Source organism: Phyllostomus hastatus, unplaced genomic scaffold (assembly GCF_019186645.2).
Source record: "Phyllostomus hastatus isolate PE091 unplaced genomic scaffold, TTU_PhHast_1.1 phas_scaffold_78, whole genome shotgun sequence".
In the NCBI taxonomy this organism is placed as follows: Eukaryota; Metazoa; Chordata; class Mammalia; order Chiroptera; family Phyllostomidae; genus Phyllostomus; species Phyllostomus hastatus.
Window position 1 is genome coordinate 51198984 of NW_025334041.1, and position 16690 is coordinate 51215673.

General features: G+C 37.6%; 1 protein-coding gene across 4 annotated transcripts in view; it reads left to right on the forward strand.

Moving 5' to 3' along the window:
• The window catches only part of STARD3NL (STARD3 N-terminal like), a 182603-nt gene that overhangs the window by 61837 nt on the left and 104076 nt on the right, over positions 1–16690 (forward strand). For 3 of the 4 annotated variants that reach the window (XM_045826996.1, XM_045826998.1, XM_045826999.1), the window contains one exon: positions 7858–7930. In XM_045826996.1, coding sequence (XP_045682952.1) covers positions 7858–7913 — 56 coding nt within the window. In that variant the 3' untranslated portion in view covers positions 7914–7930. Of the gene's footprint in view, positions 1–7857; positions 7931–9297; positions 9792–16690 lie in introns of those variants that run through there. The other variant, XM_045826997.1, reaches the window with a different exon arrangement.

Below are 16690 nucleotides of genomic sequence, written 5' to 3' on the forward strand. Positions count from 1 at the left end.
GATATTTAGCAAATTACTGTTTTTTGACCAATGTTACAGTACAATTTTAGAGCACTTTTATCATCCAAAAAAGTTCTTCTACACCTGAACAGACACTCCTTCAAGGAGGACATACAGATGGTTCAGAGACATGAAAGGATGTTCAGCATCACTAGCCATCAGAGAGATGCAAATTGAAATCACAATGAGATACCACTTCACACTACTCAGAATGGCTATCATAAATAAATCCACAAACCACAAGTGCTGGTGAGGTTGTAGAGAAAAGGAAACCCTAGTATACTGTTGGTGAGAATGCAGACTTGTGCAGCCACTGTAGCAAACAGGGTGGAATTTCCTCAAGAAACTGAAAATGGAACTGCATTTTGACCCAGCAATTCCACTGCTGGGATTATACCCTAAGAATCCTGAAACACCAATTGATGAAAAGAACCTATGTACCCCAATGTTCATAGCAGTGCAATTTACAATAGCCAAGTGCTGAAAACAGCCTAAGTGCCCATCAGTAAAATGAGTGGATCAAAAAACTATGTTATATTTATACAATGCAATACTATGCAGCAGAAAGAAAGAAGGAGCTCCTACCCTTCATGACAGCATGGATGGAACTGGAGAGCATCATGCTAAGTGAAATAAGCCAGGTGGTTAAAGACAAATATCATATTACCTCATCTTTAAGTGGACCTAATCAACAAAACAAACGAGCAAAATAGAAACAAAGACGTGGAAATAAAGAACAAACTGACAGTAATCAGAGGGGAGGGGAGAGGAGGGTAATGGAGGAAAGAAGGGGAAGGATCATCAAGGCACATGTATGTAGGACCCATGGACAAAGCCACCCCAGGGGGAAGAACTGACGTGGGAGTTGGTGGTGGGTGGGCAGGGGAGAGTAATAGGGGGAAAATGGAGACAACTGTAATTGAACAACAATAGAAAAAAGAAAGAAACTACCTCTGTAAGATCTTGAGAAGTGTAAAATAAGTTTTTAATAATGGTATTGTATGATGTAATAAAAAAAACTTCCTTTAATTGAAGTTAATCCCCACTCCTACATCTAGTCGTAGGTCAACAATGATCTTTCTATCTTGAAAATGTTCCCTTTTTGATCAAGTAATATAAATGTAATCACACAATATGTAATTTTTGCATCAGGCTTCTTTTATCATGTTTTTGAGGATCATCATGTAGCATTTGTCAGTAGCTTGTTCCTTTCTATGTCTGAATACTATTCCATTGTGTGGATATACAGTTTTTGTTTTCACAAGTTGTTGGACATTTGGACTGTTTCCAATTTTTGGCTATTATGAGTTATCCTACTGGGAACATTTCATGTACATGTCTTTGGGGGACATAGATTTTATTTTCTTTGGATAGATTCCTAGGAGAGGATTTGCTGAGTCATGTGGTAGGTTTCTGTTTAACTTTTTAAGTAATGGTAAACTGTTCTGCAAAATTATTAAACCATTTTACATTCCCTCCAGCACTGTGTAAGAGTTTGTTTTCCATATACTCACAGATACATGGTATTGGCTGCCCTTTTGAGTAGAGCCACACTAGCAGTGTCAGGTGGTATCTCCTTGTGATTTTAATTTGCCCATAATGACTAATGACATTGAGAACCTTTCATGGGCTTACTGGTTATTCATATATCTTCTTTGGACAAATGTCTATTTTAAGTTACCATTTTTGTTTAGTTATGTTGTTTGTCTTATTGAGTGGAAAGAGTTCTTTGTGCATTTTAGATAAAGGTCCTTTATCAGATACATGGTTTGCAGATATTTTCTTCCACCTGTAGGCTTTTCATTTTTGGAGTCTTTTGAAGCATAACTTTTTAATATTGATGTTCAGCTTATCAAGATTTATCCTTTTATAGATAATGTGTTTCAGGTCATATCTAAGAACTCTGCCTAACCACTATGTCATGAAGATTTTCTCTGACATTTGCTTCTAGATTTTGTAGTTTAACTCTTTCAATTAAGTTCATGAACCATTTTGAACTAATTTTTGTGTGTAGAGGTAAGGAACTAAGTTCATCTCTTGCCTTTGGATATCCAAATGTCCCAGCACCAGTTGTTGAAAAGAATAACCTTTCCCCATTGAGTTGATTCAGCACGTCTGTCAAAAGCCAGTTGACCTTACATATAAGGCTTTATTTCTGGACTCATTTCTCTCCCACTGACCTGTATCCTCTCTTTGCACTAGTACCGCACCGGTATCATCACTGTAATTTTATTTTCACGTAAGCTTTGAAATCAGGTACAGTGGGGCCTTATTTGAAAAGCCTGCACTACTGTCCCCAAAAACTTCACTGGTGTAATAAACCCATTTATATGCTCTTCAGTATGTAACAACATCAGCTTCCACATCCAAGTCAGATTTTAGGGTAGTCTCCCTGACACACTCTTCTTATGGGGTGACCATAAGTCTTTCAACTTTATTCTTTTTTTTAATGTTACATTTTAAAAAATATTTTATTCATTTATTTTTAGAGAGAGGAGAAAGGAGGGAGAGAAACATCAATGTGTGGTTGCCTCTCACACACCCCCAACTGGGGACCCGGCCCACAACCCAGGCATGTGCCCTTCCTGGGAACTGAATCAGTGATCCTTTGCTTTGCAGGCCAGCACTCAATCCACTGAGCAACATCATCCAGGGCCCAACTTTATTCTTTTCCAAATTACTTATACCATTCTATGTGTTTTGTGTTAATGGATAAATTTTAAGATGTTTGTTAATTTTTGCCCGTATGGTGTGCTGCATTGTATTTTAGATGAATGTGGGAAAGATCGCCATCATGAAAATACTGAATTGTCTAATCCATGAACATAATCTCTCTATTTTTATTTAGGTATTTTTTCAATTTTTCTTTCCATTGTTTTGTAGTTTTTCACATATACATTTTGTTATTTTGTTAATTCCTAAGAACTTTATTCTTCTTGGTTTTATTTTGAATGTAAATGTTTTCTTTCATTTTCTAATTGTTCATTGCTAATGTTTGGAAATACAATTGGTATTTTGTGTATTGAACTTGTATCTGGTGCACTTGGTAAACCTGCTTATCAGGTCTAGTTTTGGTTTGTGTGCATATGGATTCCATGGAAATTTCTACATACAGGATCGGGTCATCTGTACTTAAAGACTATTCTACCTTTTGTTTTCCAAACTGCTGGAAAGCTTTAATTTTGTTTTTCTCCTGTTGCACTTTCTAGAACCTCCAATAAAATGTTGAATTGAAGTGGCAAGAGCATACATCCTTGTCTTGTTCCTAGTCTTTAGGGTAAAATATTCAATCTTTCAGCATTGAGTATGGGACAGCTGTGGGTTTTCACATATGCCCTTTATGAGGCTGAGGAAGTTCTGTTTTATTCCTAGTGTGTTGAAAGTATAATGAATGATCATTAGATTTTACAAATGCTTTTTATGCAGCTGTTGAGGTAATCAGGTGATTTTTGTTCTGTATTAAATTAATATGGTATATTACATTAAATTTTTTATGTTAAATAAACTTTACATCTGGGATAAATCCCACTTGGTCATATTATATAATCTAGTATGCATTTTTGTGCTTTTGAGTTGCTAACACTTTTGGAGGATATTTACCTACCTAATCATCTATAGTTTTCTTATTATATCTTTGGCTTTGATAGCAGAGTAATACTAGCCTCATAGAATGCTTTGGGAAGTGTTCCCAACTCCTCTGTTTTATGAATGAATCCTTCCTGTGAAGGATCAACATTATTCCTTCCTTAAATGTTTGATAAGTTCTCCAATGAAACCATTGTTGAGGTCAGGAATTTTCTTCGTGGGAAGATTTTCAATTACTAATTAAATTTCTTGTTTTTTTTTAAAGATTTTATTTATTTATTTTTAGAGAGGGAAGGGAGGCGGGGCGGGGAGAGAGAGAGAGAGAGAGGGGGGGAGAGAGGGAGAGAGAGGGAGAGAGAGAGAGAGAGAGAGAGAGAGAGAGAGAGAGAGAGAAACATCAATGTGTGGTTGCTGGGGGTTATGGCCTGCAACCCAGGAATGTACCCTGGCTGGGAATCGAACCTGGGACACTTTGGTTCCCAGCCTGCGCTCAATCCACTGAGCTACGCCAGCCAGGGCTAAATTTCTTGTTTTATATATAGGTATATTTAGTTTATTTATTTGTGAGTCCATTTTGGTAATTGTGTCATTCTAAGAATTCATCAACTTCGTGTAAAATACCTGGTTTGTTGATATAAATTATTTATAATATTCTCTTTAATCCTTTTTCGTTTCCATAGGATTGGTGGTAATGTTTTTTCTTGATTTTGGTAGTTTGTGATTTAATTTCTTCTTGGTAATTCTAGCTTGAGGTTTGTCAAATTCATTTATATTTTCAAAGAACTGAATTGTTTTCCTAGATTTTTCTGTCTTGTATTTTACTTTTTCATTTTAATTATTTCCATTCCCATTTTTTATTATTTCAGTTATCCTTCTTGGGTTGAGTTTAGCTTGCCCTTCTTTTTCATCATTGATTTTAAATATTTCTTTTCTCATAGAGGCATTTAAAGACATAGATTTCCCCTAAGGGATTGCTTTAGCAATATCTTACAAATTTTGATGCATTGCATTTCATGCATTGTGTGGTTTTCAGCTGGTTGGCTATAAAATATATTGTAACAACTGCACGTGGATCTCTTTGTATATATCCTAATCAGTATTTGTTTAGCTTATTAAATATATAGAGAACATTTCTCAACAAATTTGAGGAGTTCAGGGCATAATTTCTTCAAATATTTTCCTGATTCTTTTCCTCCTATCAGGGAGTTCCAGTACATGTATGTTGGTATGCTTGATGTTATCTCATAGCTGTCTGATCTCTGTTCAGTTTTTCTTCAGTTTTTTTTTTGTTTGTTTTGTTATTTAGATTGGGTGACTTCTATTGCTCTATCATCAAGTTCACAGATTCTGTCTATTGTCAACTTGAGTATTCTCTCAGCCTCTCTCTAGTGAATATTTCACTTTAGTTACTATACACTTCTACTCCAGATTTCATTTTTTATCTGATCATTTTGTAATTCTGTCTCCTTGATGATTTATAATCTCTATTTATTGATTTATGGTTGTGAGGATTTGTACTTTCTTTTAATTCTTTAACCATGGTTTTCTATAGTTATTTGAATATGTGTATGTATAAATTCCCATTTCTATGTAGAAATATATCATATTTGCAATAGCTGCTTTGATGTCATGCTAAATAAAAAGTCTGCACATACTTGGAGATAGTTTGTATTGAGTTGTGGTTTTTTAATTTTTTTCTTCCGAGAAAAGTCACATTTATTATTTGCTTGTCTTGTAATTTTTTTGAAAAGTATGTTGTTGAAAATATATTGTGTCAACTGTAGATTCTAATTTCTACCCAAAAGGTTATAATTGTTAATATCTGTTTGCTTAGAAAATTGCCTGGGCTAAATTTGTGAAATTAAGTTCCCTGTGGTGTATGGCCTCTGATGTGTCTTAGTTTTTTATTTTCTTTTTAATGCTTTTATTTTTAAGCATAGCTTTATGGGTTCATGCCTTTGTTTGTCTACATAGCTTAGCCATAGACAGTGATTGGACAGAGATTGTGATCAAGCATCTTAATTAAGTCTTCCATCTTCTGCCAAACAGATATGGGTAGCACATTCAAATTTCAGGCTATTTTAAGTCTTTCCCAGCTGATACTTTCTTCTATGTGTTCTCATGGCCCTTCTGTACATGCTCACAGCCTCAGGGTTGACCAGGAGTGTTTGGCTCCCTGGGGCTCTTTTAGGTCCACTCTGCTCACACACAACTTCAGCCAAGCATATACTCCTTGCAGCCATGACCTCAACCTCAAACCAGGAGACACTCTGTCCCTTCCTGCTCACACATAGCTGATTTTGTCAGTTCACCATTGCATCAATCCCCACCCCAAATTATGTGAGGTCCCTTCAACTGTGTAATTTTGCTGCCAGTTCTCACGTTCCGCCCTACCCCGGAAGACCCTTCATGCCCACCAAACAAGGTATTGGGAGGAACTGGAGCATCTCCAGGTAGGAATACCACTGTTGATCCCAGAATTCTGCTGCTTTCTCAGCATCCACACTTCTCAGGTTCTTGTACAACTTTGGTCACTTTCTGAGTGCTGAAGTAGTTAGTCTTGTTCATCTAGTCCTGTTTTAAAGTTGTTTTTCAAGGAGATTTATTGACTCCTCACCTTACTGTAACCCAAAGTCCTTTGTAGCATTCACCTTGAAATTATGAAAAGCACAGGTGTTATCATTTTAACTGAAAGTTTGTCTTTATAGGATTCCCAAATAGTTCCAGTATGCGTCAGTTTGTGGCTCAAATGCCGTTAGCCTGACAGGTGGAAAGTGAGCGCAGATCCAGGAAGTTGGTGTGACCATCTTCCTCAGACTCCTGTCAGCATGAGAAGAAGGCCATTAAACCAGCCCATTGTCCATATGCTTTATAGCAGCTCAATAGGCTGGAAAGTGAGACCTTTGTCTATTTATTTTATCACAACCTCAACCTTAACTCTGACATTTATGAAGTTAATACGTGGGACACAATCTTTTCTTAAGACTCTTGACCTTTCATTCTCCTGTAGCAGACTTATGTTTGCTGCAATCCAGGCAGACATTCTCAGAAGAAAAGTGCATTATCTGAGAAGAGGCCAGTGGCAGTGTGAGGCAGGCTGCATTCATGAGGGAATAGGTTATATCCTTAACTACTACTATTGTCTTTTCACTGCTCCTTTTGTTTTTCTTGTGCCTGATTACAAGTCTAATGTATGCTTTTTATAAAAATGTGTGAAGAACAAAATAAAAGATTATGGTTCTTCAAGCTGTTCAGTAACATTACTGTTGACTGTTTCCTTCTAGTTTTGTGTTTGTAATTTATGTAATAGTGGCCACACTGCCTATATTTTATATCCTGTTTCAAAAATTATAATGTTAGCTTAGGGTTATTGTAGAACTTTGGAAATCCAGAAATGTATGGAAGTCACTTATACGACTTGTATGTAAGTCACAAGTATGATTGGTTGCTTCTGGTCTTTACAATTTGCACACATATATTTAGTTTTATTTTTATCAAATATAAAGTTTTTCATTACATATTTGTTTTTATATTATATATTATACATATTCCATGTTGTAGCCTATATGAATATAATTTTAAATTGATGCATACGTACTTCATGGAAATGTAATAATTCTTAACCTCTGCTCTCAGACTTGGAATTTCTTTTTACTTTTAGAGGGAAATGTACATAATAGAAAACAAATAGTGTTTCTTTGGAGTTATAACTTAAGGAAATAATTCAAGTGTAGAACGATTGGGTCAAATGCACAACTAATATGAGGCTCACTAGACATTGACCCAGAATGGTTATAACAATGATCACTGGCAGCAGCACATGGCAGTGACCACCTGGCATCACTCTTGGCATTAGGAAGACCTCACTGCTTTCTCATAGGGACAGAGTTTTTTTTTTTTAATTATGTAGAATTAGTTATTTATACCCAAGTTCCAAGTTATTTGCACTTGAAAAACACATGCAGGTTTGTCAGCAAGGAGGTGGAACATAAGTAGCCTGGATAGTAATTCTTGCTTTGTATGAATATTTTAATAGAACATAAGTAAAGTTCTCTTTGACAGATTAGTGGAAGTGATATTCTATTTTACAGGTTTTCCTCCTAAAGAAATAATGTAAAACTTTATTTTACAGTTACTGTTTTATTCAGCTAAATCTTTTGAGGGTTAAACATATATCTGCCCTTTAAAATATTATGCATATATATTGTATTTTTAAAGAAATCATTTGTTACTTTATTGGAAAGCAATACTCCTTTCCTTTTTTCCACATAGGATCTGAAGAAGCTGAAGAAAAGCAGGACACTGAAAAACCACTATTAGAGCTATGAGTACTACTTTTGTTAAAGTAAGTCTTCAAAAATGAAACTGTAGCAACAAAGTGCTGAAATAGGAAGCATTTCTTCCAGTGGATTCAGGGTAAAATTAAAAGAATATGAGTCTGTATGTGTGACCAGGTTAGTCCTATTTATGTGAATTTGTCAGTCACATTTTGATTTCTGTATGGGAATAAATTGGTGAAGTATGAAAAATAGCTCCTAGTCCAAAATTTCTCAATATGATGTATTCATTTTTGCTTACTTAGCCAGGTCTCCATGTCAGACATTGTTTACATACAAACCCTTTATGTGTGCTGTGACGGTAGCAGTCCTGTGAGGTGTGGTCATGGTATTGTCTGCATTTACATTTGAGGCAGGTGAGACTTGGGAAGGAAGAGTAACTTGTTCAAGGTCACATAGCTAGGAAGTGACAGAGCCAGGATGCAGGCCCTCCCGTCTGGTACCAGTATTCGCTCTGATCCTGTACCAGAATGTCTCTAAGGTTGCTGCAGTTTCTGAGATGAGAGATGTGATCCAGTCACTCAAAGCAGTAGAATTTGATGTGCCTCAAGGTGGGGGCACATTGTTAAATCCCATCAAATGGTCAAAGGAAGACATTTCAACCTCAGAAATACAAGAAGATAAACATAAATTGTGGTAGTAGTGACTCTGCTTAATTATTTAAACATAGAAGGGAAAGGAGAATAGAACTTAAATGTTCTCATCACAAGAAATAGAACAATTTTATAACTATGTATGGTGATAGATGTTAACTAGACTTTGTGGTGACCATTTTGTAATATATACAAACATTGAATTATTATGTTGTATACTTGAAACTAATATAATGTTAAATGTCAGTTATATCTGAACAAAAGAATAATAAAATATCAACAAAAAGGAAAAGTTTTAGACAGATTCAGTGTAATTGTTCCCAGTTGTAGGGGCAGTGTAGAAGCCGTGTAGAGGCAGATGGGCTGGCAGAGACAGCTGAGTCCTGGCGAGTGGGGGCCCTGGCCCTGTACTTGCATCAGCAACACGCAACACTCTTTGTTCCCTTCTTTCCCCAACAATGTTGAGACAAAGGAAAAATGTGGGCATGTGAAGAGTTGATATTTTCTAAAATTCTCTGAAACAAATTCTTGTGTCCACCCTAAATATCTTTAACTGTCTGTAACACAGCCCATCCAGGTACACAGACTTCACTATAAAAACATAAGGCAATGCATATTTATTTCTGTTTCTTTTGTTTAAAATCTTTCATCTGTTTGGTCTTCTATTTGGCATTAAGATACATCCCATAAAGTTTTGAACTGTTAAAAAAACATAAGGCAAAGTGTAGCATTTCTCCCTGTAAAACTACTTCTCAAATACTTTTGTGTTCTCTTTTTCAAAGTGTGAAAAACTCTGAGTGAAAATGACTGGAGGGCACAAAGGACTGGAGATGGGGTCTCCCTATGGAAAGCTGAAGTGGTGACATCCACTGCTGATTTGATTGATGGTGAATAAAGAACCCATTTGTTGTAATACCTCACAGACACTGTACCATATTCACATGTACTTAGTAACCTGCCTGTGGCAGGTGAGATAACGTAATGATTCATCCCATGTGCAGTGGGACTGAGTCTGATCTGTAATGAATAGTTGCCAAAAGGTCTTATGCTGTATTCCTAATCAACAGACTCCTTAATATATTATAGTAACACATTTTTAGTAAGCAATATAACTTTTATTTGAATTCACAGAATGGAATTGTTTTGTTTCATGTCTCAGATTTTTTTTTTTGTATTTCTTTTTTAACATCCTACATTTCCTTTGTGTTTTTTTTTAACTCATGCATATGTGCTCTTTGTACAACTTTAAAATGTAATAAAATCCCACATATCAAAATTGCCTGTTTTGTTTTTCTTGTTTTGCATTATGAATTTGTCCAAAAGTGTTGTAATTACCACAGGGGAACAAGGTGGGGTTATAGATACATATAAAAAGAAACCAGACATTGTGTATCTTTCTCTTAGCAGACTGGTTCTGAAGTAGTCTGAGGCATCTTATGTGAAATACACTATGAAACCATTGCCATCATTTTCCCTTTGTGTTTAGCTAATTTGAATTGAAGTAAACTAAATTGTATTGTGAGCTAATTTTAAAATGTGAAGTATTACCTTAATGCCTGATCAGAAGGCAGTGTGCCTATTTGCTTTCTTCTATTCACGTATCATTTAAGAAAAACACAATTGTGTGTTATGGTAATGGTACCGGTTTGGGTGGAAACTGGCTATTTGTGCAGATCAAATCAACTCCATATGTGCTTGTTCTAAGAAAGGGCCAAATGACAGAAATGCCACAGAGAGGCAACAGCCTAACCAGGAATAACTTCCTATGGTGGCGAAAGGGTGATGGAAATCTCCAGGGTCTGGCCTTGGTACTAAAACCCCAGGAACTAAATGGTATTTTCATAGTGAGCATGCTTTATCTCAGGAATGGACTGACATACACACCAAGTGTTCAGATGATGCCCAAGCTGGGTGTCATTGTATTAATTTAACCTGAGAAAGATCTCTCACTGAAACACGCTGGCTGAACCAGGAGGATACAGCCAAGTGTCATAAAAAGCCAAGGGTTCCCAGTAGTTGCACAGATGAAGAAGAATGAAGTATGTGATGTGCATGTGTCATGAAGTCAGACTATGAAAGCCCGAAGTGTTGATCTGCACAATAGAGCTAGTCTTCCCCCAGGACTGCACAGATTGAGTCCAGGGCCTAGTCACCCACTCTGTATTATGCCGGGGTCGGGTATGGGAGGGAGTATTTGGCCTCTATGTTCACATTGCTGAATAGCCCTCTTCTACTTCACCCCAATCACACTTTTATCTGATGTTCATATCTTCTATTAAGCTTTGCTCAGGTTGACATTCCATGGAAAAGCAGAGATATTTGGTGTCCAGGATAATGTTCAGGAGTAGCTTAGTGCTGTCTGCTCTTTCCTCCCAACAGGTTCATATTGGACTGACTGCAGCATCTAAACAGCCCTGGGCATGAGATTTCCACCTCACATAGTAGCTAACTGAAGTCACGTATATAAAAAATGGGGATCCCCTATCCACTCCTAAAACCATGTCTGATAACTGCCTGCATGTGTATGCAGATGGATATTTTCTTTACCTTATCTGTGGCCTCTTGAAAGTGAGCAAAGTTAGTTGTGGTTTAACTGCCCTTTTTTATCTTATAACACCTACGCCACTGCTTGCATAGACCCAACAAGTAGGGGCTGGTTTGACATTGAGCATTTTCCACGAATTAACCACATTTGCCAGAGCACGTCAACAAAGAAGCCTGAGAAACTAAATCACCATCAGCCGCAGCAGCTCCCTCCCACCAGCCACACTGTGGCCTCCACCACCTTTGCTCTCCCTCCCTTACTGCCTGTTTCAGGGCAGCCCTGGTTGAGCTGAGGAAGGAAGTTACTAAGAAGTTTGGTGGGACAGGAAATACTGCCTTGTAGTGCTCAACTGTGAAATTGGCTGCCCAAAGTGTTCAGTGGTTTTCAAGTGTCCTCTACCTTTCCCAACACACTAGTTTCATCTAAGTAAGAGGTTTTCAACCTTTTTCATCTTATGGCACACATAAACTTCAAATTCAATGGTATTCTAAAAATGTAATTTTACTGATCTGACAAAAAATAGGTAAATTTTGATTTACAAAAGAATAATGGTAGTAATTGCCTACTCTTTTTGCTTGAAGTGACTTAGATGAAGATTTCTGGTACCACAACTTAACGAATCAGATACAACCTTACTGTGTGATGTGAACAATGTGAAGCAAGTCTGTTATATGACCTATATAGTTATGGTTCAAGACAGAGCATTCACTTTAGAGGGCTATAGTTTTGTTGGCTGTTGTCTTGTTTTCTTTTTGACAATCCGAGGGAAAGAGCTCAGTGCCCCTAACTAAACAGTCAGGTATTGCATGTTTTAAAAATTCCTGTGGCACACCACTTGAAAATCTTTGCTTTATGTAGAGGACCAAGCATTTGGCCTAAAGGGGTCTTGATCAAATTAATGAGAGTTAAGGAGTAGATCTAAGTAAATTTAATCTTCCTTGTGTCAGGTCTTATTTTGATTTTGAATGAGAACCTTTACTGGGTTTCCAAAAGAACCTATTTCACAGAACCTGAAGCTGATTGTAATGAAACAAATTCTTTCCCATTTTAAATCAGACATTGTTTTAATTCTAATGTATAAATTTTTACTTTTAAAGGATTCATTAGAGTAAATAAAAATGTATACAATCTCTTTTTTTACCCACCTATCATACATTGAACATTTTGTTTTATGTCTTTGCCCATAAACATGCACAGACACATATATTGTTAGTATTGTTAATAGAAAGTGGTCAAAGGGTATGAACAAATAGTTGACAGAAGAAGAAATATAGACAGACTTTAATATATGAAAAGAGCTTATCCTCACTTATAAAAGAAAAGCAAAGTAAAACCATGATGAGGCTATTTTTCTCCTGTCGTATTTATCAAGCCCTGACATTTGACAGCACACTCTGGGCATTCACCTACATTGTGGTAGAAATGACCTATGCATGTGTTCAAAATGACATGAGCACTGTTACTTAATTCAACATTTTTTATAATAGCACAGGGTTGGAATAAGTCAATAATTTATCATTAAGAATTGGTTTTATCAAGTATTGTACATTCACCAGTGAAATATGCAGCTAAGTGTTCTTATATACTGACATAGAGCTCTAAGATGAGTAAGTAAAAAGAGTAGTACAGAATAATGTATACTACATACTACATTTGTGTACTAAGGGAAGAAATTTAGACACATGCATATGTATTTATATGTGTACAAGCTCCATCCGGAAAAAATTCAACCACTGCTAATATAAGGAGAATGATTTACGCAAAACTGATGTAACCTTGCAGCCAAGGAGAGTGGACTGGAATTCACATGAATGAACAATGATGACTTCACAGTATTAATCAGTGGGGGCAGTAGACGTTGTTCAGTAAGCATTTGTGCTGTGTGTTCATCACATTCAAAACAACTGAGTGAGTAGAGCAACAAATTTGCATCAAATTTTGTGTTAAGCTTGAACATTCCTCCATGGAAACTATTCAGATGATTCAGAAGGTCTCAGCACTGTGCAACTGGTGATTGGCAGCTTCATCATGACAACGTGCCCGCTCATGCATCACATCTTGTGCAGAGTTTTTGGTAAAACATCAAATCACCCAGGTAACTCAGCTCACTTACAGCCCAGATTGGGCACCCTCAGTCTTATGGCTTTTTCCAAAACTAAAATCACCTTTGAAAGGGAAGAGATTTCTGACTGTCAATGACATTCAAGAAAATATGACAGGGCAGTTGATGGCAATTTGGAGAACTGTGTGAGGTCCCAAGTTGCCTGCTTTACATCGTTGTCCTATGTGCCATGTTTCTTGTATCTTCTTCAATGTCTCTTTTTCATATTACATGGATGGATACTTTCTGGACAGCCCTCGTGCATTCATACCTGCATAATAAAAACTAAAAGGATGCCCACGAACCAAAACTGTGACCTGTAAGAGGTTGGGGAGGTAGAGACAGGTTGAAGCAAGATTTCTTAGTGCATTTTTAGTGTTTTGTTTTTGGAGCCATGTGCAGGTATTATCTATCAATTTTAATAGGGTTCTTCTATGCACATTACTTTTATCAACACTTCCTGATTGACACTTCATTTCTTTAATCTGCATGTTTTGAAGATGCATAGTAATCTGTCATATGACATTCTTTTGTTTATTGTTTTAGTTTTTTATGGGGCATCTGGGTTAATTTGGGGCTGCTATAAGTAGCGCTAATAGTGAATGAACATCTTCACACCTAAGTCTTAGTCCATGCCATCTGTTTCCTTATGAAATTGATTGGCCAATGGTTAGAACACTTTCCAGGATGCAGCATCTTCTCCTGTGGGATGGGCCCTGTGATGGCTCCTAGCTGCCTGAGAGCAGAGACAGTGGCACCAGAGCTCAGGAGCTTTCAGTCATTTAATGACCTTAAGCCTGACTACATATTAGAATTATTGAAGGAGGCTGTTTAAAGTCCAATGCCTGGTCTATGAAGAAGTCTGGGCCTGAGTGGTTTTTAAAGGTTCCAGGAAGAGAGCCATTGGTACAATGGGTAAAACAGCAGAGTTGAAGTCAGATGGCCCTGGAATCATGTGGACCCTGGCACTACCCTGTGATTGGCCTCAGGCATATTTTTTAGCCTCTGGTCTTCCCATCAGCTAAAGGAGCATGACACCTGCACTGTGATACAGTGAGAGCATTGGACACAGAGCGTGCAAACTGCCTGGCAGCATTCCTGGTGCTCACTATGTTGCAGGTACTGGCTGTTGTTTAAATAAAACAAAAGAAAGCAAATGAGCACAGCCTAAGAGCCTGACAGAGACCATGCGCTTACCCAAGTGAGTTTTTATGGCTCTGAAAGTGTTGGGTTTATAGGTATTTGGCTGAACTGTATCATGTTGATATCGTATCTCTGGCTATCTGATATTACTCAGAATTTCTAATTAGCAATTATACAGGACTTTGAGTAAAGGGAAAATGGAATATTACTTAACTGTAACCTCCTTGACTGACATAAAGCCCTCAAAATATTTACGAGTTTATGAAGAAAAGAATCCTAAAACAGTGGGGAGAATTCATAATGGGAAAAATTTGAGAATGGTTTCCTTGAATTTTGCCTTTTTTATGGTTGAGAAGTGTGTGGAGTATGCTAGCTCTATAAAGTCTAGAGACATAGTATTTTTGTATGGAATTGTATATATCTTTGACCAGCTGTTCCTTTGCACACCTGTGGATGCAGCCTATTGTTCTGGTATTTCTCTTATCCAACCAAGTGGCATGGACTTTAATAACAGATGTCTGATTGGTGGGTGGGAAGCCACCATTTCAAAATCTTCCCAACATGAAAAATTGTGTGGTAGGTTTGTTAAAACCCTGTAATTGTTTGAACAGGATATGAATAAGGAGAGAAATTGTATAAAGGGAGAGTCAGTTCTCTTCATCAGCTCTTAGCCTAGTAAGAAGGAAATTTTCCTACCTTAATTCAAACCTAAAGGGACCTGTTTCTGCTCTAGTAACCAGTCACATAGAAATTATCAGCAGATGCCCTGTAGCCCGATTGTTTGGGTTCAAATCCCAGCCCTACTTGGTATTAATTGTCTAACTATGGGGACATTCTTTATCCCCCCTTTGCCTCGGTTTCCCTATCTATAGAACAGTCATAATTGTACTTGTTTCATGGGGTTCTTGTGAGATACAGGTTAACACATACTTATACCAGTAAGCACTATGTAAGTGTTTGTATTATTACTTCATTAGGATCATTTAATTTGAATAGTGCTAGAAGTCTGAAATTCTTTAGAATTTGAACACTTTCTTCTAAAGATGGATAAACATAGGCAATATGACATGGTCAAGAACAAATGACACAGCCAGTTCAAGCCAGACCAAGTAAATGAGGCTCTAAGTATGGAGCTTGAGGTGAAAGTTCTGGCCCAGTGTTCTACCACACCATGTGGCAGTGTTGCTGTGATGGAAAAGTACTGGACCAAAAAGGAGGTATACCCACCTCCTACCTCAGAAAAGCCCAGAAACAACCAGAGGCATCCACAAGGCAATTCCTGGGACCCCTGGACCCATTCTGTCTAAGGGAGGAGCTGGAATGTCAGAATAGTGCCCCTAGTGGCACTGTTAAAGACTTGCTTTGCCTGAGACTCTTAGTTCATTTCATTAACACAAAGAGGAGCTGCACATCTAAAACACACATAAAATAAGGCAAAATTTACATACTTTTGGTGATAAAGGGAGCAATTATGGTTCTACCAGAGTATAGAGTTGAGGAGAAAATAGAGATGCACCCACAAGTCCCTAAGAAAAGTCTCACTGGCTTTGGAGAAGAAGTAGTGCATGATTTGTCCTTCCCTGTTGAAAACAGGTAAAGGAGAAGTCACATGATACTAGGTAACAAAATGTGGGCTCTGAGTTTAGAGATACCTGGCTCCAAATGACTATTACAAAATGGTGACCATGAGCAGATAACATAATCTCTCCGATCTATAAACTGTGAACTACACCTACCTCCAAGGGCTCTGAGAGGGTTAATGGGATTTCCTGGAGTGTAGCAAAAAATCACCGAGTCCATATTCCATCCACATCTAACCTGTCTGCAGGGAAATATGATTAAAGATGATTGTCAGGGTGTGTGTGTGTGTGTGTGTGTGTGTGTGTGCGTGTGCGTGTGCATAATCTATTATTTTCTAAAGTCAAGCAACTAATAGCAGCTGTTGAGGACTTTCATGTACCAAACATTATTAACTCATCTATTTCACACAACTCCACGAGACCAGGCACTGTGACTTCATTTTACACATGAGAAAGTTATGTCACATACAGTTCAAATAGTTTGTCTGAGTTCACACAGATACCAATACTGGACCCAAGATTCAAATCCAGGCACTTTGGGTTCGGAGGGGAGGAGCCAACCCTCCACCACACTGCCTCTCCAGTGTCAGAGCAGTTCTCCTGGGTGGTTGTGAGGATCAGGAAACCTGAAGCTTGTGAAACGCTGGTATAGATCTAAGCACAGAGTGCAATCATGGTAGATGTTACACTGTCACCATTGGAATTTCCCAAACCAATGAATATGAGTATGAATATGGTGACTTTTGAGAGAAAAGTAACCTGGCCACCTTCCTTTGGCTCTGGCCCCTCCTTGGAACCCATGGCCC